The sequence below is a fragment of the Mya arenaria genome, chromosome 6 (assembly GCF_026914265.1).
Source record: "Mya arenaria isolate MELC-2E11 chromosome 6, ASM2691426v1".
Classification (NCBI taxonomy): Eukaryota; Metazoa; Mollusca; class Bivalvia; order Myida; family Myidae; genus Mya; species Mya arenaria.
This window is the reverse complement of record NC_069127.1, coordinates 23672955-23698813: the sequence shown is the minus strand read 5'-3', so window position 1 is coordinate 23698813 and position 25859 is coordinate 23672955. Positions and strand designations below refer to the sequence as shown.

The following is a 25859-nucleotide window of genomic DNA, read 5'->3' as shown; positions in this document are numbered from 1 at the left end:
AGGTACATGACATGATGTTTCAAGATACATGATGTTTCAAGATACATGACATGATGTTTAAAGTTGCTTGATGTTTCAAGATACATTTAAAGACACATGCCGGTTATTGACCTTTAAAGATACATGACCTGACCTTGCAAGATACATGAATAGGGTTTAAGTTTTAGGGTTAAGGAATGGTGTTGCATCCTGTCCTTTTTGGTAGCACCCTTCTGCCTTCATGGAGACCAGTATGTTTGCTTTTCATTTTTCTTATAATTAAATGTGTAAGATAATCAAATATTTATTTTGTTTTGAGCAGAACTTATCATATGATTATAAATACGTACACACTTAAAATATTTGGCAGCTACATGAAAATTCATAATATATGACGATATATCCCGATGTTTCAAGATACATGACATTTCAACAAACTTGACGATGTTTCGAGATACATGAAATTTCAACAAACTTGGCGATGTTTCAAGATACATGACATTTCAACAAACTTGGTGATGTTTCAAGATACATGACATTTCAACAAACTTGGTGATGTTTCAAGATGCATGACATTTCAACCAACATGGTGATGTTTCAAGATACATGTCATTTCAACAAATTTGGTGATGTTTCAAGATATGAAATTTCAAGAGATATGACTTTCAAGATACATGGCGATGATAGACACATAAAACACTGTTTTAGTGTATGTACCAACCACAGCGGTCTGTAATTTTGAGATAAATCGTTGTTTTTTAAAAAAATATATATTTTACCAGGATGAAGTCTCTGAGAATTCCTGGGCATCGTTACAATTAAGAACCATTTAAAAGTTTGAAAATTGACATGATCGCATGTATATATCTTTTATAAGCTACATATAGATGAATAAATTGATTCAGCCGGATGATGGCTGAAATATTCTACACAAGCTTGAATAATATTTATAATTGAAATTGATATTATTTTCAAAATTTCCAACCAGTGTTTCCACGGCAGTACTAATAATATGATTGATTTGATTCAGGTCTTAAATGATTTAATTATATTTTGGGGGGTGGGTGAGAGGGGATCGCCCGTGCCCCTCCCCCTTTTCCCTTTGCCGTCGGCAAATGAAGTTACATTTTACAATTGACGCATATATTGATGTATATAAACATGTCAACTTTCATAAGATGTATAAAGTATTCTTGAATGCAGGGTTGAAATGCTCCAACCGTTTTAAACGTGTCATTACAATAACTCCGTAAAGAATAAGGTTTGAGGTGGTTCGACGTTAGTGCTCCCCCTTCCCCCGGTTAAGAAGTCATGAATTCACCAATGGCTATGGACATAGCAAGGCCAACGACTCGGGTTTATGTGACTGTTGAGTTACATCCCTTTGCCCACTGAGAACGTATTCTTTATTTAACTGCTAAATAATTGCTGTTTTCTTAATTAAGAAACAGGAAGTTCATTTTCCATTCAAGATCATAAAATGAACTAGTATTATACGTCAGCAATTAACAAAAAAGTTGTATTGATAAATCAGACATGTAAACAAATGTTGGGGTTATGAATTTACCACGACCAAATAATTAAAAGAGCGAAACGGAAGTTATTTACTTTCGGAGGGTCTATCTGATTTCAAAGCGGAAAAGGAATATATTCCAAAAAAGTTAAGAATTTATGACTTCAGTATTTCAATTTCCCTTCAAATATTATTTGGACATTTCAAAGTGCCTAAATGTGCAGCTAAACAACCGTCTGATTTAATCAAGGAACTATACTGCTGTTACACTGTGATTCGCAGCTCTTTGTTGCTCGGATATGTTTTGGAAATACTGTAAGATTATACAATAGATAGTATAGCGACGCTTGATTAAAACTCAATCACCTCTATTGCCCTTTATTTTAAAGACGTTTACCATGTTCGATAAAAGACAACGCTTTTAAACAAAATCATAAAATGACGTTTTAGCTAACTTTTTCCAAGTTTCACAAAACGGTTTCCATTTGAATCTGGATTTCTTGGGCAAGACTTTTTTCTGTGAGGGTTGGAATAACATAAGAGGATACCATAGGAGATACCCGCTCACCAGTACATATACACTTTGTATCGCAACATGCCGTACATTAAGAGGTTCGTGGAGCCGGTGGCGCTGTGTCGCTTGGGGTCGGAAGTTGGTGCAAAGGACAAAGGACTAGATGCGCTCTCAACAACGGAAACGCTGGAGGTGTTCGCGAACGCCGCCCTCGCAAACACGCTCCTCCAGATTGCCTGTCTGTGGGGACATGCTCAATGCATTTTTGCCGAATTGCAAGTAAGGCACTTTAATTTAAAAATAGATTAGGCTGATTTGGTTTTCGAACAGGGAAAACACAAAGAAATGGTATTGCCGTATTCAATATGTATATAAACCCCGCTGTGCGGCCAAACTTACTGGTTGGCAATAATTCGAAATATCGATACATACGTACATTTTGAATACGAATGTGAATGTCAACACCAAGCCGGGCCAATTTCTTCAAAGAAAATCGTAGGTGTAATTATCTGTGGCTTAGTTTCACTTTTCATGAATATAATTTTACTAAAGTTAAAACACAATTGTTGGATCGATGTAGCCAGATATGATGTTCCTTCAGATTTGAGATTTTTGAAGTACGACTAAGATCCATTACTAAAAACGGGCTCCAAGACCCACCGCTCTGGCTGAAACGGTTGCTGATTGATGTCCCTTAGCAGACGACAAAGAAAATAGGAGACTAAAACACAGGCGAGCTTGTGCCAGCACTTGCGACACTCATCTATAACCTGGTCTTATTGCGTTTGTGTCGATTTTCAAGATGTGGTTTCATAAGGGTCTGATAAGTGATGAAGTGATTCAAATCAATGTGCAATGGTTATCTGACAAGAATGCCGCGGCTCACATGCCAACACTCTTCTATTAAGTTTGTGCTGTTGTTGTTGTTCATGATGTTGTTGTTGTTGTTATTTATGTTTTCTGTCCAAAAAGGGCATAACTCGACAACAATTGAAGTCAGAGTTATCGGCGTTGATTTTCATGCTTCTGGAAACATGTGTACCAAGTTTCATTTAAAAATCTTAAAGGCTTATCAGTTCAGACCAAGGATAAAGATAATGTACGTTGATTTCGACGCAAACACCATGGACATAGCCATACCTCGACATTTTCTTCGAAAAACTAACGTGCTTATGCAAATGAATAAATCGTGTATTATATTAAATTTTGTAAAGTTTAAAAATGAGTTTATAAGCTTCCAGATTTGGAAATCCATATTTGTCTAAATGAACACTGATGTGTTGATGTCCTACAGGAACAGACGGAGGCGTTTTCTGAGCGGGCAAAGCGATTGAACGGCCGGGTAAAACAGTTGACAGAGGTGGCGGACACCCTTACAATGGGTAAGACTCAGAATCTCTGGAAGACGACTGGCTATATGAACTTGTTATAGAATTCAGGGGCGTAACTAGCCCTCTTTTCATGTGGCTCCATAATTGTGCTAAACCATGGTGCAATCTGGTGCATTCTGGGCCTTCTGAGGTGCTTTATTTAGTACTGGAAAATTGTCAGTATTAGAATCATGTAGTCAAGTACGCATACCGCGCCTGTTTGTCAGGATCATGTGAATTCAGCCGCGTACTCGCGTAAAGGCAGCTACGCGCCTGCAATGCACCTGTTTTTGTAAACTATGAGGCCGGAAGATTTCTACCCTAAATAATTTGGTGAGCGATTTTACTGTTGTTGAACGATTGAATGAGTTCATACATCTTCAATAAACGAGGAAAATAAGTTTTCCTTAACTATTGTCGAGCTGATATAAATAATTCAAATAATTGAATAGAAGAGGAAAACTCCCGTAGAGAAACTATGCTTGTAACTTATTGTAAAGGTGTGTTTTAAAGAAGCAAACAAAAACAAAGTTTTTTTTCCTTTTCTATCATAGTTAACAATCCGGATATTTATTACTTTCAAACACGATTTACGATTTACAAACCTGATGTATTGAATTTTAACAGCAATTTTAACAGTAAAGGCTTCCGGATTGTCAGTGCTTCTTTGCGTTCAATAACGCTGATGATAACATAGGTGGCACGGTACTACTTAGAGACGGCATTGTTTTTTTGTTTTTTTTTTATACATTATGTATACAATATATAAAATCTTGAAGAAGATACACAGTATGTTTATCATATATATAATCTTGAAGAAGTTGTACAATATGTATATAATATGTATAATTTTGAGAGATCCGAAAGATACTGCCACCAATAAGCTTGAATTTTTCGAGTAGTAAAATAAAAGTTATGGGCACTAGTAGTTCATCACATCATTGGATACCGTCACACGCACACGCGCGCGCGCGCACACGCACACGCACACACACACACACACACACACACACATATATATACGCAGTTCCATAAGCGATTTCTAAACTGACCATGACACCTAACTGAGAATTACGAATATTGCCTAAGGTTTTTCTGTATTGATTGTCATTTAAAACCCTTTCGCCTTCATCCCACAACCTGCGAGTCCTTGTTCTTTCTACGCAGATTCTCACGTGCGCGACTCTGTGGAACTTCCGTTTGAGCACGAGCAGGAGATCGTGACGCCCAGCACGCGCCCGCTGTCCGTCCGCCACCTGTATAGCCTGGCACGTTCTCCGCCCAATCTCCACCAGTTCAACAAATATGGGTAGGTTGGCCGTAATTTTTCTTTTGAGCTCTTTTAAATTTACATTTTCAGTATTATCAGTAGATCTAATTTTAATTAGTTTCAGTTTAATGGCAATATCGGCAAAAACCCATGACCTTTGCCAAACAATAGTGTATTGTTAAACTCATCAGATGTGTCGTTCAAACAAAGGCATTCTGGTTGAAAAGATTATTAAAATGCTAGACATGTATAACGTGCATAACTCAATATATGTATAGCATTAAAGAGGAGAATCGTTTGTCGCTATACGTACTACTTTGCCTTCGATTAAAGGAAAATATAATGCCGAACCTCTATATGTTGAGAATATACGCCGTTCATATGACGATATGTACCCTTCGTGGAAAATATATTCAAATACACCCAAGACAATTAACAATCGGTTTGGATGGGGGGGGGGGGGGGGCATTTGCACGAGATCTGGAGATCCATCTTATTAGGCAGGGTTTTACAGTAAATTGTGGACAAATACAAATATTACGGAAGGAAATTGTTACATTATAAATAAAACTTTAATTTATCTGCCAAATTTAATTTTTCCTTTCAATATCTCGGCATATTGTTTCTATAGATATTCTATGTTTATTCATGATTTAACTGTTATGTTTTGAAATTTGACTATTTTGGTCCTTCTTGATACTCATGAAGCTCAAAACCTTTAAAAATATATGTTGTAAAAAGCTACTTGCTTCGCCCTCCTCAATGTCCGCTGCTACTTTAGAAGTTATCAATTTTAAACACATTGTTTATTCTTAACTTGTTTTTAGATTGAAACCGACATGAAAACGTATTTTAGTAGTTTATATTTAAATTTATTCTAACAGTATATCAATGTTGTTGTTTTTTGAAAGACAGCTTTCCTTATTATTTTTTCCCGAAATTACTGCAACATTATATCGTTTAGTGAACGAGACTGGTATTAAGCACAGATATGTATCATGCGTAAGTAATGCGAGCTTTATCCTTATTTCTAATGTTAAACTCAAACTACAGTCGAACCCTGTTGGCTCGAATTCGCTTGACTCGAATTCATCGTTGACTCGAACTAAAAGTAATGGACCGATTTCTTCATACTGAAGGTTAACATTCCCGCTTGGCTCGAAATTTCTGAGGCTCGAGGTACTTTCGCCGATCCCTGAGAATTCGACCCAGTGGGGTTCGACTGTATTCTCTCAATTGCGATATGAAAGCGTCCCCGTGGGCACATTTGCCGCTCAGCAAAAGTTATCCCATGGGCTAATATTCGGCATATAAACGCAACAATTAACAGACAAATGGCCAGTCAGCCCTATCAGCCTTTTGAAAAGTTATTGCGCATGTTTCAGGCCCAAGGGTGGTGCGGTAGAGAAGCAGTACTCGGACCCCTCGTACTTCCAGGAGCGCTGGCTGGCTCAGGTCCGAGAGGAGATCAACCAGTACAGGGCCGCACTGACAGAGAAACGGGAACGAGTCGATGAAATGGTGAGTTTAGATAATTGGGGAGATACATCGGTACAAGGCCGCAATGTATGGGAAGCGAAAAGGAGTCGATGTAATGGTGAGTTTAGAAAATTTGGAAGATAAACCGGTAGAAGACCTCACTGACGATGAATAGAGAACGATGAAATGGTGAGTTAAGATAATTAGAGAGATAGACCAGTACAAGACCGCACTGTATGAGAAACGAGAACAGGTCGATGAAATGGTGAGTTAAGATAATTAGAGAGATAGACCGGTACAAGACCGCAGTGTATGAGAAACGAGAACGAGTCGATGGAATGGTGAGTTAAGATAATTAGGGAGATAGACCGGTACAAGACCGCAGTGTATGAGAAACGAGAACGAGTCGATGGAATGGTGAGTTAAGATAATTAGGGAGATAGACCGGTACAAGACCGCAGTGTATGAGAAACGAGAACGAGTCGATGGAATGGTGAGTTAAGATAATTAGGGAGATAGACCGGTGCAAGACCGCAGTGTATGAGAAAGAACAGGTCGATGGAATGGTGAGTTAAGATAATTAGGGAGATAGACCGGTACAAGACCGCAGTGTATGAGAAACGAGAACGAGTCGATGGAATGGTGAGTTAAGATAATTAGGGAGATAGACCGGTGCAAGACCGCAGTGTATGAGAAAGAACAGGTCGATGGAATGGTGAGTTTAGATAACTGGAGTATAGAAGTAGTAATATAAGCAGTAGTATAAGCAGTAGTAGTATTAGTAATGGTGGTGGTGGTGGTGGTGGTGGTGATGGTGGTGGTGGTGGTGGAGCAGGTGATTGTAGCAATAGTAGTAGTAGTGGTAGTAATTGTAGTACGAGAAGCAGCAGCAGCGGCGGCAGCAGCATCAACACCAACTGCAACAGCAGCCTAACTACTAGGTGGATACTTAGTGGCAGCAGCAGCAGCATGAGCAGTAGCAGTAGATGTAATAGTTTTAGTAGTAGCGGCAGTAGTAGTTGCAAAATCAGCAACATAAGCTGTAAGGCTCATAAAAAATATGTCCGTTTCGGGTAACCCGACCCTACCTATAAAATTGCGCCGACCCTAACTATGTTTTTTCCGTTTCTGAGCAAAAAAAAAAAAATCGTTAGCGAATAGAGAGTTACGAAGGGCAGATAAATGCAGATTTTAATCAGAATTATTGTTTATATGATAAAACAAAGTCAGGCAATGACAGTAATGTAGGAAAGACTGCAATGTGCAAGAAAACACTCTGAACTTACAACAGATTTTGAAATTTAAAAAAAAATCGCTACCTAGAACTATTTTTTTTGGCCTAATAGCAGTAGCAGCATAAATTCCTCTGCGCTTTTATTTCATCTCGCACGGACATGATTTTGTACGTCCGTGATTTTCATAAGTTTCCGCGAAAGTGAAACTGGATGTTTATTTTGATTTTAAAAGATTACAATCAAATCTTGTGCTTGCAAATGAACTTGTAGTGTTCTTTTAGAAACTATAGTATGGGTTATATGTCCGTGATGTTCATGAACTATCACGGGAGTGAAACAGGATATTTTATTTTCATTTCAAACATTAAATCTTTGTTTGCAAATAAACTAATAGAATTTGAGGAAATAATACCAGTCTTGGGTTTCAATTTTGGTCCAGCTTTTTAAAACTTCTCAAGTATATATTTTTTATATTTGATTACGATTTCGAGGGCAAAAATAGGTTAGGTAGGCCGGGATATGCATTTTATGGTAAAGCAGTGTCTAATATCATTTCGCATTAAAATCCCTCGCCATTTGGTCTGGGAACGTGTCTATCCCGTTCCAGAGCTGTTGGCGTCGGATGCCAAAAAAGAGGGAAGGTCGGGAAGTGCAAAAGAGGGTAGGTCGGGAAGTGCAAAAAAGGGTAGGTCGGGAAGTGCAAAAGAGGGTAGGTCGGGAAGTGCAAAAAAGGGTAGGTCGGGAAGTGCAAAAGAGGGTAGGTCGGGAAGTCCAAAAGAGGGTGACCAAAAGAGGGTAGGTCGGGAAGTGCAAAAAAGGGTAGGTCGGGAAGTCCAAAAGAGGGTAGGTCGGGAAGTGCAAAAGAGGGTAGGTCGGGAAGTGCAAAAGAGGGTAGGTCGGGAGGTCCAAAAGAGGGTGACCAAAAGAGGGTAGGTCGGGAAGTGCAAAAAAGGGTAGGTCGGGAAGTGCAAAAGAGGGTAGGTCGGGAAGTCCAAAAGAGGGTAGGTCGGGAAGTGCAAAAAAGGGTAGGTCGGGAAGTGCAAAAGAGGGTAGGTCGGGAAGTCCAAAAGAGGGTAGGTCGGGAAGTGCAAAAGAGGGTAGGTCGGGAAGTGCAAAAGAGGGTAGGTCGGGAAGTGCAAAAGAGGGTAGGTCGGGAAGTCCAAAAGAGGGTGACCAAAAGAGGGTAGGTCGGGAAGTGCAAAAGAGGGTAGGTCGGGAAGTGCAAAAGAGGGTAGGTCGGGAAGTGCAAAAGAGGGTAGGTCGGGAAGTGCAAAAGAGGGTAGGTCGGGAAGTGCAAAAGAGGGTAGGTCGGGAAGTCCAAAAGAGGGTAGGTCGGGAAGTGCAAAAGAGGGTAGGTCGGGAAGTGCAAAAAAGGGTAGGTCGGGAAGTGCAAAAGAGGGTAGGTCGGGAAGTCCAAAAGAGGGTAGGTCGGGAAGTCCAAAAGAGGGTAGGTCGGGAAGTGCAAAAAAGGGTAGGTCGGGAAGTCCAAAAGAGGGTGACCAAAAGAGGGTAGGTCGGGAAGTGCAAAAGAGGGTAGGTCGGGAAGTGCAAAAGAGGGTAGGTCGGGAAGTGCAAAAGAGGGTAGGTCGGGAAGTGCAAAAGAGGGTAGGTCGGGAAGTGCAAAAGAGGGTAGGCCGGAAAGTCCAAAAGAGGGTAGGTCGGGAAGTTTAAAAGAGGGTGACCAAAAGAGGGTAGGTCGGGAAGTGCAAAAGAGGGTAGGTCGGGAAGTGCAAAAGAGGGTAGGTCGGGAAGTGCAAAAGAGGGTAGGTCGGGAAGTCCATTTTCGTACACTAGGGCCGGTGTTCATAAACCATCTTAAGTCATTTCTTAACTTAGTTCAATTTCCTTAATTTTTAATAGTCAAATTAAAAGAAAAATATCAGTGTTTTTATTAATATAAAAGGATGTATTTTGAATCAAATCAATGATAATAAAGCATTTCAGATATTATGAAGTTATTGTATCATATATGAGAAGTGAGATACTTCACTTAAGAAAATGACTCAAGTTAGGAAATGACTTACGATGTTTTAAGAATACCACTCCAGAGCGATTATCATTAGCAACCCTCTGATGAACGAGAATGGGGGAAGTCGGACACCAGCAGTTAAACGTACCATTGTGTTGAATCCAAAGGTGCACAGAGTCAAGTCAAGTCAATAGTTTAATCGATACAAGCAAAGTGTAAATAAAAATCATGATTACTTCCCATTAACCATTAATGTTTAGAAGGAGATGGTATTCATAATAAGCTCGTTTTCGTAAATCTTCATATTGATTTGTGTTAAATAATCTATAAAAATCTTCTAAATTAGTACCATTAGAATACCAATTAAATAAATATTGCGTTCGTATATCATTATATTTACAACATATAAAGATATAACAGAACGACCTAATGGTACATGTATATTGTTTTGATTTAAATAATTCATTAGTATAGCTAAATTAAGTTTACGTACAAAAGTTCACCTTAATGAACTTGACTTTTTTTGTTTGTTTTAGACACCCAAGGCGCATGAGTACACGTTTAGCGAGGTGCCCACGGACGGAAGGCACGTAGCTGGGCGGATAATCGCCTACAGCAGCGCACAGATCATCGACGACAACAAGGACGGCGGCGGCGGGAAGAAATCATCAAAGAAGAAAAAAACATTAAAAAGTAAAAAGACCCGGGAGAAAACGCACAAGAAGAGCCCGTCCGAAGCGTCCAACTTCAGTCAGAAAAGTGAACAAAGCGTCGCGTCAACGTCGTCGTCTGCGTCTGCTAACGATGACAATGGTGGCGAAAATGCCGTTGCAGAATGTACTAAAGCACAAGATAAGATTAACGATGGGAACCAGGATGACACCAAGTCCCCTCAACATGACGAACACAATTTGTCAAAAATTCATTTTCGAAAGAAGAAATCGCGTTTTTTCCATGGAGAAAGTAAATTTATAAATAAAATAAGGGACACTAAGTCTAAGGTTCTCGATTCTTTGGACACCGCAGATGTTGACGTTGAAGTTAAACATAAACCCAAGCCTCCTGCGTCCCTTTTGAATAGTGCTGCCGGTTATTTCCCACCTCCCCCAGATTTTCTACTGGACTCAGCAGATCATAGCAGTAAATCTCAGTCGGACATAACAGATTCAGTTTCGAATGATTCCGTAACTAAATGCATCTCTAGAAAGTGTTCAACTACAGAAGATCATTCAAGCGATGCTGCAGCATCCATTTTGCCAAAACATATTGTTACTGACTCGAATGATGATCAGGATATAAAAAATCACCGGCAGGTTTCGACATTATCCCAAAACGAAGAAGAACCACTGTACATAAACCTGCCCTTGGGTGCCAGCGAGATTTCCAGCCGGCCGCCTCTCTCGCCGGATGTTCTGGCCGAAGCCACGCAAGCTAAATCAGACGACAACGCTTCCTTCCCTCCGCCAGGAATGGCACAGTTTCCGGCACCCCCTTCGCAATTGCCACCTGATGAGAAAAGCGGCGATAGCGGTGATGTAGGTCTTACGGCGTCAACACGGATGTCACAGTTCCCTGCACCCCCACCGCCACCGGATGAGGACACCAGTGACGTGGGCCTTGTGGCGTCAACACGGATGTCACAGTTCCCTGCACCCCCACCGCCACCGGACGAGGACAGCATTGACGTTGGCCTTGACGCGTCGACACGGATGTCACAGTTCCCTGCACCACCACCGCCACCGGATGAGAACAGCAGTGACGTGGGCCTTGCGGCGTCGACACGGATGTCACAGTTCCCTGCACCCCCACCGCCATCTGATGAGGACAAAAGTGATGTGGGCCTTGCGGCTTCTACACAGGTTGCACAATTTCCTGCACCCCCGCCGCAACCTGATGAGGACAGCAATGGCGTGGGCCTTGCGGCGTCAACGCAGGTTGCGCAGTGTCCTGCACCCCCGCCACAAATGCCAGCTGGGGAGAACTTGAATGGAGATGAGAGCTACTCGGCATCCTTACATGTTGCGCCAACTGTCACCAGTCTGTCTGTGCCAAACCAGGCGGCGCCTCCACCCCCTGCTCCCCTTCCGCCGCCAATATTTACCTCAGCCGCCGAGGTTGTCAAAACCGAAATAAGAACATCGAAGAAAAACGATGCTAGAAAACGTGTTCAGTCCACGTTTCTACATGACGGGGAGGAGAATAAGCCGCAGTTACGTCAGAAGGCCCGACCAAACATTTCCCCGCTCTTGCAGGATATCCGTGCAAGTAAGGACCTATAATATATGACGGTTACAAAATAATAATTAATTGCACAGTGTTTGCTGCTTATAGACAGAATCACTGATCAAAGGAAAGATGGTTTAAATCATTTTGGCTAAAAGATGTCGCGATAAACGCACTTAAACACCGAGCATAGCTCCATTTTTATCTCTCCCCCATTCATGGGGAGACATATTGTTTATGCCCTATCCGTCAGTCAGTCAGTCCGTCAGTCTGTACGTCACACTTTGTTTGAGATCAGTAAGTCAAAGGTCAAGGCCGTAGTAGATGTTCACTTTTAATACGGGTGAATAAACCAAACTTCACGGCTGGTTCGTCCCCAGTCCAAAATTACAAATTTCCTGTGCATCATTTATTTTTTCTCAGCTACGACCACACAATAGGGGAGACTAGCGCTTTTTCAAAAAAAGCAATCTCTAGTTTATTTTTGTTTTCAATGCATTTCATGTTTAACTCATTTGATTTTAATGATTAAAACAAACTAAAACATATGATTTGAGTATAGATAAATGATATTGGCCTTTAAGAATGTTTTTTTAATTAAATGCTTCACTGTTAACGTTAATAGCTACAAATTCCCCTGTTAAAAAGCGCCAAAATAAAGCATATATTTTTTTTTATCCGTACCAAAAATCATATGCATTTTTATTATTAAAGCTGTACTCTCACAGATATACCATTTTTACAACTTTTTAATTTTTTGTCTTCGAAAGAGCAAATTTTTGCGTAAATATCTGCAAACCAATGATATAAGATTGTTGACAAAAAATCAGATCGTAGATTTTCATATTTCCGTTAGAAAATTAATGATTTATGGCTTAAACCGTTACTAACGGTTTAAGAAAAATGCATAAAACATCAATTTTTGAACATAAATATAAAAATCTGCGATCTGATTTTTTGTGAGCAGTCTTACATACCTGGTGTCTATGGATTTTCGCAAAAAATGGCTCGTTCCAAGACAAAAAAAAAATAATGTCAAAACGTTCAATCTGTGAGAGTGCATAACTGATAACTTACAAATTGTAGATGCTGTCATTTTAACAAATATGTCAGTGACTCTTTTCTCACTCCAGGGGACAAGAAGCTTCGCCACGTTTCAATAATACACGGCCACAGGAAACACAAGCACAAGGCGACCGGCGTAGAAGCCATACTGTCGAAATTGATGGACATGAGGAGAGACGCTATTGACCCGGGAACTGACTCTTTCTCTGACGCCGATTATGACGAGGACGAATGGGAATAAGTCGGAGTGGTGAACATACGCCAGTCTCACGCCGTTGAACACAGTCTACGCCAACAGCATCAAATGATACATTGCTGCACGTGTTAACGACCAAATAGAAAGGACACACATATTACATGATAGCTTGATACCAAATGCCCTAAAAGAAGTTGCAAGGAGAAGCTGTACCTTAAAGCTACATGTACATAATTCTCCGACCACCTCTGAAAACGAAGAAGTCTTTTACCAGCGATGCATTCATATCAGTAGCTTTCTTGAGTTGTAACAAACAGGAAAGATATATCATACTATCTCTTGCAAAACGACCAATGTAGACAGAAGCAAAAGGGACTTTAGACTGGTCTCCATCATGGGTGGGTATTTTGCACTTATGCTTTGGGTGGGGGTGGGGGTGTGTGTAACAGTATGATGTTATGTTTGTATTATACTACATGGATAATCTTGCTGCCATATTGACATGAAACGTTCGCTTGCCGGAAATGTTTAGTGGGTGAGAGTGTCTATATCTATAAATGCAATTGCATAGGCAGCCATGTTTAACATTTTGTGAAATTAAATTTATGTCCATGAAAGTGATTTAGAAGAAAGTCTCAAATATTTCATACATTTAATATATTCCATAATGACTAACTAAATCATAATACTGAAGCAATAGCACTAACACATTTTTAACAAGTATCACAGAAGGGGGGTGGGGTAAAATACATTTTAATTATAACTAAAGGCAGTATTGCAACTAGTGAACTAATTCTAGACATATTAAATCAAGATTATCCATTTAATTTACATATCATAAACATGAACTGCAACAAGCAAAAACGGATCTTATTTTAAATATGACGTAATTGATAATAACGAAAGGGAAAAGAATGACATCATATAGTTGGTAGTAATCTAAGAAAGAATGTTGGCCCCAATGGCGAGTGTTTTTAAGGTGGTATCTTTATTTACATTTCATTTTTGTGTAAGACATATTTGATATTTTTTATGTTATAAACTGACAACTAAAAGTTCGCACACAAGAAACAACATATTGTGTTTCTATATGTTGTAAACCCGACTTCATAAATTAATATTACTTGACTTGACTATAAAAAGGCCCATTTCTGCTTGACACAGTACATTATAACTTATTTTTTTATACATTGCATTTTATTTACAATAAACTGGTATGGGCAACATGTTCACAATTAGTTTCTCTCCCTAATTAGAGTGCCTATAATCACAGGCATATTTTGGAATCATAAGAAAGCACACAAAACGTGCACAGCATGAAAAAGATGCAAAAACGATTACCCTTTAAAGAATGTAGACTTTTCAAACATAACTATATGCCACAGTTGTTAGAATCATTGAATTTACAACCCCAAGGCACAACTCTCAACTTATAAACACAAATGCTGAAGTTAAATACAGGGAAGTAATTGCAATTGTGCATCAACAGACAGTAGAACACTTTGCAGACAGCTTTAAAAAGACAGCACTTTATCACAACAGCTTCTTAGTCTGCACTTCATCATAACAGCATCATAGCCTAAAGTGTATAATATTGCATCTATTTTCATTGCAAAACAGTCAGATCCGAGTGAAGAAAAAAAGCAAGAAGAATGCCACTACATAGAGTTTTTGGAGTCTAAGAGTAGATTATCTGGAGTTCGTCACTTCAGTTTAAGGATACTGACAGATTAGGACTTACGACCTAAATGGCATTGCTCACAGCTTACCCATTACAACAAATACTTTTGTTTGACCACTGTTTTTTTTTCAATCCAGCGCCATGACATGAAAACCCCTGAAGTTGTTGAATCATTCCAGGAATTGTATAGTGTCACTGTGTCAAAGTCCTGCGTCTAAACCAAGGACTCAGCCATGGTTATCTAGTGGTCATAAAACCTTTTACATGTAAACTCTTCCAAGAAAGTTTTACACAATGTACATATGCTTGAATAACATCACTAATGAGTGTTTCCTATGCAGACTTTGAATGTTTTTTTTTTACAAGCAATGCATTATTTTTCCATATTTCACACTCCTACTGAAGCTCCATCGCAACATAACATCACACTTTACGTCTTGCAAGTGGTTATTTAATTCTAGGTTGATCAAACTCTCTATATAACCACAAAATAACATCACATTTCATGAGTTTCACATAGTTTAGTTCAAGAATGATCAAGCCAGTTCCGTATAACCTGACACCAGACTCATACCTATGTCCAGCTGCACATAATTACTTAATAGTTCTGGAATCACTGAGTTAGTTCCACAAAAGGTCACATATGACCACTTGCACTTGACTGCTAAATAGTTCTAGAATCATCGAGTGGATTGCGCACGACTGCCTCATGTATGGTAATGAACAATGGTACATAGGTGAGGAAGTCTAGAAGGTCGAGTGCGTGGAGGTGGGAGAGTTTCTCGCGTACCTCCAACTCGTGCTCGAGACTGACACCCCCGGCACGGAGGTCTACGCACAGCTGGTCTATCGGGATACTGTTAGTCTCTTTGTCAACATTGCACTCCCAAAGTGACTGTAATATATAATATAAATATAATTTAGAAAAATAAATTTAAATTCCTTTTAATCCTCAATGGAATTCTTAACAAAAGCACCACAACTGGATGCAAACTTTTCGTCAACAACGCTAACACCAAGTGCTATTACCATACCTTAAAAACTGACAGACTAACACTAATGTTACTAAGACATTTTTAAGTATCTTGAAATGTTTTGTCAATGTTCATAAAGAATTTATTTTTACAGAAGTCTGAAACAGTTTCTTTCCCTTTTCTTTACAACAACGTTATACAGCAAAGCAAAAACCACAAGCCTGAAGGCCTGAGGCTTGTTAGATCACTTTTGGGCCTACAGAAGTTACAGTGCCACTGTCCAAATGAGCCTGTTCTTTTAGGATATTGTACAATACAAAACTGAATAAGCTTTCAAACTTTTCTTTGAGCCCATGAATTTCAAAATTCCATAAGCCAAAATGGCCAATTGCTTCTATTATCATTTGTCACAGACTGGCTTTAGCATTTTTAAACATGCGTACAATAATTCATATCTATTTGACTATACTTACTCTACATTTGAACATCTTCATTTCTAATGCCTTGAAGTCCATCTGTCCTATCAAGTTTTTCATCCAATGGCTGAAAAATATTTTTACTGACTTTTAGACAAGTTTCTGGACAAAGGATTATTTTCTCAGAATAAAACAACCACAAAAGGGTAAAATATGGTACATATTAAGTATATTTTAGTATATTCAAGATCTGATGTTACAAAACATGGTATAAACTTTCTTGCTATTGATTAAAACTCTATTGCATGATAAATCCCAAGAATAAATAATATCTTATAATTTCCCAGCCAATAAGCTTTCCAAAAGCAATTTTCTGTGTATGTTCATTGTTTTGTTGTAAACCATTATATTGGGACCCTGTTTAATAACCAAAGACCCCAACTTTGTCCATCATGAGGGTCACAGGGCCCCAAGATGGAAATTTGCAAAGTAAACACTGCAACAATATCAGAGTACATGCATTTACATACTCTAGCATTGAGATTCTATGAGAAAGGGCGGCCAGGACAGAGAACGTCTTGAAGTCGGCCCCATGGGTGATCTGGTACCCTGTCAGCTCCAGCACCTGTATGGAAAACATGGAAAAATGTAAACAGGTAGTGAAACATCATCAATACGCAATTGAGGAATGGTGGTTAGAAGGACATTAGTGTCCTAAATCTTCTCTTTATTTTAGGGCTGATATTTGGAACAATTTCCCCCATCAAAATTTATATTTTTTTCCAAAACTTTTCAGGATAAATACTCTCTTAAGTCTATAATTGTACTTTTAATGACCAATAGGCATTGTCACAGATACCAATATACAATACAAGTAAAAACAAATAAATATTCATTGACATACCCTGTAGAGATATTCCTCCTCTGCCTCTGTTAGTTTGTTGTTCACTCCACGGAGAGCAATCATTACATCCTCCCCCTCCAACCAACCAATACCTGTGTCATCAACCTGAGGACAGAAATAGGTGCATAAGATTAATATGAGCCATATAGAACAACAGGGTGAGTTTGTTGTTTACTTCACGGAGAGCAATCATTACATCCTCCCCCTCCAACCAACCAATACCTGTGTCATCAACCTGAGGACAGAAATAGGGGCATAGGTTAATATGAGCCATATAGAACAACAGGGTTAGTTTGTTGTTCACTTCATGGAGAGCAATCATTACATCCTCCCCCTCCAATCAAACAAAACCGGTGTCATCAACCTGAGGACAGAAATAGGTGCATAGGTTAAAACCTCATATAGAACTAAGGGGTTAGTTTTTCGTTCACTCCACAAAAAACAATCATAACAACCTCCCAATGATACCAACCTACACCTGTATTATCAACCTAGTCATAGAAAATTATAAGATGGCTATTAAGTAATGGCTAACAGTAATGTTTTTGCAGGACTCCCGACACACCAAGGTCAAGGATATGACAAAACATGGGCTTTTCTCCTCTATGCTGAGTTGACAGTAAAAGCCTTCTTAAGTCTAATATTACATGAAACAGCATGTCTACCACATGCCTATAAGGGAACAATTGAAAGTTCCTTTTCCAAACTTTACAACAATGGTGTCTTACAATTTTGGTTATGTCTCTATGATCAATAAGAAATGAATGGAGTGTTATTGAAACTTACAGCTTCAAATGCATGTCTGTACATCTCAATATTGCCCTTGGTAAAAATGCAGTATTTCGCCAGGAATCCATCTGAAACATACAGAAATCATAACATTACGACAATAGTATAACAAGATACTAAACACCACAATAGCAAATTAACTCAGCTTTGTTGAAGGTTACTAACTGCAGTAAAATTACAAATCATAGACACATCTCAGCCTTTATCAAAGAAAAGATACTTATTATTGACTAATTCAATAAAGTAAATGTGTTTTTTTGCTTTGCTAAACTATTTATTTGGTGCCTGCCTGCTAAATCAATTATTTAGTAAAGAAAAAAGTGAATGAACAACTTTCTTAATGTCCGCCCAAATGTCTAAATAACCGACTTATTAAAAGCAAATAATGACTTAATTGAAATTTCTCCATGGTTTTCTTCAAAGGCTATCTAATTGATATATTATCTGATATGGAATCTGTCTGGCGATCCAATCTGCGAAGATATGAGCATAAGCACTAAGTACACTTCAAATCAGATAAGAATAAAAAACAAAACTTTTAAAGTTGCATGATGTGCACAAAATGAAGAGAATATACAGAGAAGACAAATAGTCAGTAAAATATTTTCCCTTCACCTTTTTCAACAATTTAATTTGGTAAATGGTAGAAGATGAAATAGAATGCAGACTTGAACACACTAGACCACTCAAGGTATGACCACGTCAACAAGACAGAGCTGCAAACATTCTTTTGATAGTTCTTACCAGATAATGAAGAATCTGGATTTTCATCATCATCTACATGTACATTTAAATATCAAATGTAATGTGCAGAATTTTTCCTATTATTTTATGACCATTTAAACATTATTAAACACCCAGTTTTGTCACAATTTTTTTTAACTTGACAAAAAATATCCTTATTTAAGCCCTGCCATCACTGTGACAATATCAACCCTTACAGCCCATTGCTTTTAACATCTTTGTAAATCTTGACAAGATTGGGCTGGATGGTTTGACAAATTATGGGACAAAAGCTGCAAAATTTAAATTTGAGAAATACAACTAGGTGAAGCTATCTAATACATGCAATCCCTCACTGGACATGTCACACTTACAATCTTCAAACTTAGGTGAGCCGTCATCCTGATCTCCATTCATTGTGATTAATTTGCGAGCCTTAAGTCGCTCGAACATCTCCTGTTGCTTCTTACGGCGCTCTTCCGCAAGCTCGAGTCGACGCAGCTCGTCTGTGTATGAGCTGTCACGATTGCCAGGTTTCCTCCACTTCTTCACAGCATGGTCGGTGCTGATCAGCTTGGCTAGAACTGCAATGTGGGGAAGATATTATTAAAACACTTTCTACATGTGTGACGTAAAACATTAGTAACAACCAAGCTTGATATTACAACTGATATCAGGGAGATTTTGCTTAAAAAACAAAAAAAAATACTAAAAGCGAGCCAATGGTAGGTTCAGATTTTTGAGAAAAAAAAGGGCAAATAAAATTTATGTTAAAATCATCTTCTTGCAAATAACATATTTTCTTGCAAATTACACTATTATAAATTGCTGTCTTTATTTAAAGCTTGAGCCAGATACTGTATTTTTTTAAATATTATTGTGGAATACCAACAAAACACCCTGTGGATTAATTACTAACATATATCACTGTCCAAAAGGTAGACTGTAAAGACTCTGGAGCCTAGCTGTTTCTATCAAGATGTTAGTCCATTTCAGGTGTAAATTAAAATAATCTTACAGGCATAATTTTGTTAATTTCCTTCTTATTTATGATAGGTTTTAAATATGGACACATAAATAATAAAATAAAGGAAATTTACTAGTTGACATTCGTGATGTTTCTATGGATTGAGATTATTGAACCTGCAACTAAGATCCTTTACTGAAACGGTCCAGAGACTAAACTTGCAGGTTTTTTTATCCAATTTTCAAAGCCAATATCCGTGTTATACTCCCAAGTCTCAACACACCCTTAAAGGGACTGTACACCAGATTGGCACCAAAAAAAGTTTTTTCTGTAACGAATCTCAGGACAATTATCTAATAAAATGTGTTACGCTTTGATATCATAATTGTAAAAAAAAGTACCAAAATGTAAAAAAAAATTGTGTCGGAGACCGTGTTCGAACCCGCGTCACCAAAATTGTAGACCAGCCTCTTACTCACCGCGCTACAAAGGCTTATAGTAATCAGGTGACATAATTAAGCTATACACCTATCTCGGTAATATCATGTGATAACACCGACTAGCCAATCACGCATAAGGAATGCATTCTACCTGGTAGCCATACCCAGTAATCTTTTTTAATGGAAAAATACAAAATAACTGCTAAACTTAAATAAATTGTAAACTATGTGGTACTGCAGTTAGTAAGTTTCAATGCATTGTACACATCGATGCCAAGTTAATGTTAATTTTCGACAATTTTCTTTTTTTCCCGCTATTTTATCATACGTGAGACAGCCCCTTTAACAAAAACATAAGCAAACCCACACTGCTTACGAGACTCATTCATTTCGGGCAACAACAGATACATGGGGGTGACCAGAAAACAATAGCAAAACAACAAATGCTTGAAAAAACATACATACACATATCCTAGTGTCGAATATTCCGATCAACAATTATAAATAATAATCACCCCCAAACTGAGCATGTCACGATTTTATCAGAATAAAAAACATGGCTAAATAAATTTACGTCATGCATTGTTTAGTGATAAGATCAAATATTTAACCCCATTTTTGTTTTTTAAATGGACGAGAAAACCTGTGATCGTAACAATGCGCGAAACAATTAATGTTTCTTAGACTAACCCTCCAAAATATGATATAACAAACATATCTCAACATGCTCCATTTTCAAATACAAATATGAATTTATCATCCATATAATTCTCCTTGATGCCTATATTTTACAATAATATGAATTTGAATGTTTCAAAAACTTGATGCTCCCAAAACGAATGTCACTGTAGAAATGACACTCAAACCCCCCTTCCAATTATCACTATCACGTGACAAAAACTGCCGAAACCAGTTTTGAAATGGCCACATTGAGACAAAGGTTCTCCGCTATATGATGTAACGTGGAGAACTTTACTTCTAGGGTCCGATTTTTCAAAACTTTAGTAAAGTTAATAACGTAATTGGCTACATAGTTGTTAACTTTTAAGAGTAAACAATTGATGATGTACATTTTTAAATATATACAAGCACAGCTAAAACAGTTGGTTAAAATCTTGTATGAAATACAGCAGATCACAATTGTATTCAGTAAACTTCCATAGCAGTAACCATATAAATGTTGACAGCTAAGATGTAGACATCATTGTCAACTTAAACAAAACTCTTAACAATAGGCCCCTAATGTGTCAATACCTTTATAAATTTAGGTAACAATTCCAAGTTTATCTGGCAAGGCGGAGATAATATCCGCAGCCGAGCTAGATAAACTTTCTCCATCCACGGCACTAACCTAGTATTCTATTTATCCTGCCGAAGGCTCACCCGATAAACTCCGCAACCGAGCCAGATAAACTTTCTCCATCCACGGCACGAACCTAGTATTCTATTTTTCCTGTTACTTTGTTTAATTACCGGTAAACACTATTAAATCCTTAAATTTAACAAGAATCTTTAAAAGTAAGGGGGACAACTATTTTTCCCTGTTGACGCCATCACACTCGGTATCCATGTCTTAATCGCCCCCAAAATAGTTCTCAAAACTGTCAACTTTTTCAGTACGTTTATATTCACAGTGATTGCATTTTAATACGTTAATATCAATTCAAAACATAAAAATACTCTTAAACGTGCATAAGCATGGATCATGCAGTCTCCAAACATTATCTGATGATGTAACAATTATTCCGCAAGTCACAGAGTACAGTACACAGGTCAAGATTCAAGATCATGAGAAATGGAATAAACTATCGACAAGTATCGTTGAATGCTGTTTCACAGTTTCCAGCATTTGCGGGTGGGGTAAGATTTTCACATCACATGTAGATTTCAGGTCGATTGTTTTGCCAGTGTCATTATTTTGCATAATGATGGGACTTTATGGGCGAGTGATTGTTGAGGTCGGCTGTTAGTGGTCCATTGATAAGATACTGAAACAGTATTTGTGTTGTTCTTCTGACATTGCAGAATATATAAAAGAAGTTCGTTTTCGGGGTCACATGACCACCTGACTGTATATAAACATCACATGGTTTACTATCCTAATAAACTTAAGTTTACACGGCACCTTGTTATTGGACCGATTTGTATGCAAGTGACAGGATAAAATATAATACCTTTTTTTCTCTTTTTCTCACTATTTTCTTTCTTCTCCTTGGCAATGAGTTCTGGGTTGAGATCTGCTAACGATGCCAGGGGTACTAATGGCATAGATTCTTCTGCAAAATTACAATTCAATATAAATACAATTAATGTGTAATATAAGTACTTTTTTCAATCATTCTAAAATGTTTAGATTCTTGCATATTGATCTCTTTTGAAGATGACTCCTACATGTATGCAATGCCAAAGTTTCAACATTTTTCTTCTACATTAAAAAAAGGTGATAAAATAACAAACAAAAAACGCTGCAATGCGATGATGACAGGTTTTAAATGATAAACCAGTAAATATGACTCGGTCGAAAACATTTTTCTATTTTACAAACAGTTACAAGGATTAGTTATAATAAATCAACTGTTAGTAACAGTGATATTGCCTTGACCCTTAGGGCCCCAAACATGATCCCTTGAAAGATGTTGACAAACTTTTTATTAATGCCAAGTTTAATTGGTCACTCACTAAAGATATTCAGTTTTAACAGTTTGTCTATTTTAGTGAGCTTGACCTTAACCTTAGCAACCCCAAACGCAATCCAATGAAAGATCTCCATTAGCTTTTCCTCTATACCAAGTAAAAAGCATGCATAATTCTAAGATATCCCTATTACATAAAGGGCTGAAGGCAGTCTAAACAAATTTCATAATCTTAATAAAGCAAAATATTCCATACCCTTTTCTTCCTTTTCTTCCGTAAAGTCTTCGGTCTCAAATATCCAAGACTGTTTTTTCTGGGCGTCGTCAGGAGGGGGAGGGAGTGCCTCTTTTTTCTCCTCCTCAACGTGTTTTGTACAAGGCCGCTCACGGCGCTCTTTCTTCACGATTTCTCGTTTTTCTTTGATACTCTAAAATATGCAGGATAACTTCATTTTATATTACACAGATCCTTATAGAAAAGCACATTTAATGTATGAAGCAATCTGCGACTGTTTGATTGAGACTGTACCTTAATGGTAATGGGTGTGGGTGTTTATGTATCCACTTGGGTGTGGGTGTTTATGTATGCACTTGGGTGTGGGTGTTTATGTATCCACTTGGGTGTGGGTGTTTATGTATCCACTTGGGTGTGGGTGTTTATGTATCCACTTGGGTGTGGGTGTTTATGTATCCACTTGGGTGTGGGTGTTTATGTATCCACTTGGGTGTGGGTGTTTATGTATCCACTTGGGTGTGGGTGTTTATGTATCCACTTGGGTGTGGGTGTTTATGTATCCACTTGGGTGTGGGTGTTTATGTATCCACTTGGGTTTGCAGAGGGTATGTGTATGTGTGTGTTTCATTTTTTTGAAGGATAGGATTATGATTCTTTGTTACAACACTTCAATCTATCAAAATTCAAAGTTTCATTTCAATCCTTTTATTGAAAAATATAGGGAGGTATTTTAGGGAAGATAACAAAAACAGGGTTGGATTATGGCTCCTTGCACTGCATTTCCTCTCATTGCCATCCATCTACATTCCAAGTTTCATTTCAATCCTTTCAATACTTTCCAACATACGACTCTGGCAAACTCCCATTTTCGAAAAATATAAAATTAAGGGGAAATAACTACTAAATTATGCAGGGCAGGGTTATATATATGGCTCATGTTCACCACACTTGTTCTCATTGCCATCTTTCTACATTTGAACTCGCATTTCAATCACTTTACTGGCTTTAGTAGATATGGCCTTGAGAAGAACCCATTTTCGAAAATATCATGTTAAGAGAAGATAACTAAACAAATAGGAAGGGCAGGATAACGGTTCTTACTGCATTTTCACTCAATGCCATCTATTAAAAAAAACACCAATCATAGGTTTATTTAATACAAGCTTTTATATTTATTTTGATAAAACATGTATAGGTCACTAATGTGTCCATTTTTAGTTTGTAAATAATATTGCTAATTAAATTAAGATACATAAGTGAGTTACGCCTACGAATTTCAGGCCAGATCTCTATTTATTTACTTCAAAGTTAAACATTTTGACTGAGTACAATATGAGCTCTGTTCTGAATGACCATTTCTTAATTTACCTATGCAGAATCAATAAACTTAAGAAGTGCTTGAAATAAACATTCCAACATAACAGCAGAGCAGGGAGCCAATGCCAAATTATGTAAAATGAAATAAAAATATTGTCATATAGGTCTTTTGTGGAATGCTTTCATACAATTATTGGTCCCATGTTTTTATCAAAATATAATTTGATTCTTATTCTCACAATAGAGTTAAAATACATTTCACAAATTGTTGACATGAATTAAGAATGGCTTACCGGGTAGACTGATCTGCGGTTTCTAACAATTGATTACAATGAACTTCAATTTACAGGTTTTACAATCTCTGTAACCTTTCTGCTCTCTGTTCCTTTAAAATTTGTCAGTTCATAATTTTTTTTAACTCAAGTATTTTAGCCTACAAGGCCTTAAGACTAACATTGCTTGCATAACAATTTCATGCAAATATCATGAATGTGTTATCAAAGTTATACCATAGAAGTAACATGAAATTTCTGACAATGACTACGCTAAGACCATGCAAGGTTGAGAGTGGTATAGTAATGTGGAGGTGTCCATCTCCCATCAAAGAGGATGTGAGTTCAATCCCCTACAGGGATGTTTTTTAATAGCCTTCGAAAATGGACACCAATACTGGAATCTATCCAGGAAACTGAGTCAGATGTAATTTTACAAGCTGTTAGATTTGGTCACAATTGAGCGAAAGAAATAAGTACGTTATGACGTGAAGCCTCAGTCGGTTACATGAAAATAAGAAATGCTATCAAAAACACTTCCATCATCGGATACCCACGAGCAATCCATTCTGTTAAACTCCGTTTATTTACTTTCACAACTGTATGCTGAAAGCTATTAAATTTGGAGTAAATGTTTTATTGGTCAATGTGTAAGCTAATGTGAGAGCTTAAATGAGGGAAGGTATCTGTTAGTTTTTAAAAATCGGACTCCATTTGCAATCGATAATCAAATCGAATCGGACCAAGCATTTCGATTTACTATCGGACAATAATCGAAAGTTCATAATATCAGTAAGGAATACATTCTTTATACATAATATCATCAATACATGATCATTTAAATGGTTAAACCTGGAATCAGCATGTGTGATGCAATAGTCATGATTTTTGCAACAGTAAGTATATTTCCATTGATTCTATCGATTGTCGCTGACATAGCATTGCCAGCGATGATTTATTGATTATACTCGATAATCGTTTCATCACTAGTATCTGTGTTAACTCCCGGCTGATGAATGGAGTGTAACAGAATGGGTCATTCATGGGTAAACTACCGGCGGAGCACTGTAGCAGCTAGATGTGCACATTTTGTCTGTATTCCTCAGGTCAAGGGGCATAATCCAATAGTAATTTAAGCCAGAGTTAAGGGCCTTGCTACACCTGTGTGTTGTCACTGGTGACATGTGATAAAATTTGAAGTGAATACCTATGATATTGGAGTTCCTGTTCATTGACACCAACCACAATACCAAGGCTATGGCAATATTGAGATTTGCATTCTATTAATAAAAGGCGAGATAAAATCGACAAATTTTCATTAAATCGACAAATTTTCATTTCTAGAGATGACAGAGAAAAAGTTCTAAATAACGAACTATGATAAGATGCATGAAAGAGCTGGATTTTTTAGCTTTTAATTCTTTAAAATAACAATGACAGGTACATACATGAGGCTGTACGACTGGCTCTTCCACTTTCTTCTCTTTTGTCACGTCAGGTAGGGTTTGCACAATCGGTAACTTCTCTTCTGAAACCAGTCACAAACAATTTGAGCAGGGAATACATTTTAATTCTTCTGTTGAAAACACATAAATATTCTGCTGGTAAAAAATGCTATTATGTATATTCCTTCTTTAATGTTAACACTATTACATGTATGTTACGTAACTAAATATTCCACATAATTTATAAGGA

At 37.8% G+C, this 25859-nt stretch overlaps 2 protein-coding genes across 9 annotated transcripts in view; one reads left to right on the top strand and one right to left on the bottom strand.

The window, feature by feature from the left end:
- The first annotated feature begins 1496 nt into the window (after positions 1–1496).
- LOC128238320 (actin-binding protein WASF2-like) lies at positions 1497–14006 on the top strand. Its single transcript, XM_052954124.1, has 6 exons — positions 1497–2285; positions 3301–3388; positions 4544–4685; positions 6032–6167; positions 9866–11594; positions 12686–14006. The coding sequence occupies exons 1-6, from the start codon at positions 2088–2090 to the stop codon at positions 12856–12858; spliced, it is 2466 nt and encodes an 821-aa protein (XP_052810084.1). The 5' UTR covers positions 1497–2087; the 3' UTR covers positions 12859–14006.
- A 12-nt stretch (positions 14007–14018) lies between these two features.
- LOC128238319 (caldesmon-like) overlaps positions 14019–25859 on the bottom strand; it is a 48530-nt gene continuing 36689 nt past the window's right edge. For 6 of the 8 annotated variants that reach the window (XM_052954122.1, XM_052954118.1, XM_052954119.1 and 3 more), the window contains 10 exons: positions 25613–25692; positions 22597–22768; positions 21882–21983; positions 18675–18884; positions 18322–18354; positions 17575–17645; positions 16789–16893; positions 16415–16509; positions 15942–16011; positions 14019–15389 (listed from right to left, as the gene is read on the bottom strand). In XM_052954122.1, coding sequence (XP_052810082.1) covers positions 15159–15389; positions 15942–16011; positions 16415–16509; positions 16789–16893; positions 17575–17645; positions 18322–18354; positions 18675–18884; positions 21882–21983; positions 22597–22768; positions 25613–25692 — 1169 coding nt within the window. In that variant the 3' untranslated portion in view covers positions 14019–15158. The remainder of the gene's footprint in view (positions 15390–15941; positions 16012–16414; positions 16510–16788; positions 16894–17574; positions 17646–18321; positions 18355–18674; positions 18885–21881; positions 21984–22596; positions 22769–25612; positions 25693–25859) is intronic. The other 2 variants (XM_052954116.1, XM_052954117.1) reach the window with 2 other exon arrangements.

Coding starts and splice junctions, on each gene's coding strand:
- LOC128238320 (XM_052954124.1), top strand. CDS start 2,088: ATGCCGTACATTAAGAGGTTCGTGGAGCCGGTGGCGCTGTGTCGCTTG. Junction 2,286..3,300: donor GCATTTTTGCCGAATTGCAA/GTAAGGCACTTT, acceptor GATGTCCTACAG/GAACAGACGGAGGCGTTTTC. Junction 3,389..4,543: donor GGCGGACACCCTTACAATGG/GTAAGACTCAGA, acceptor CTTTCTACGCAG/ATTCTCACGTGCGCGACTCT.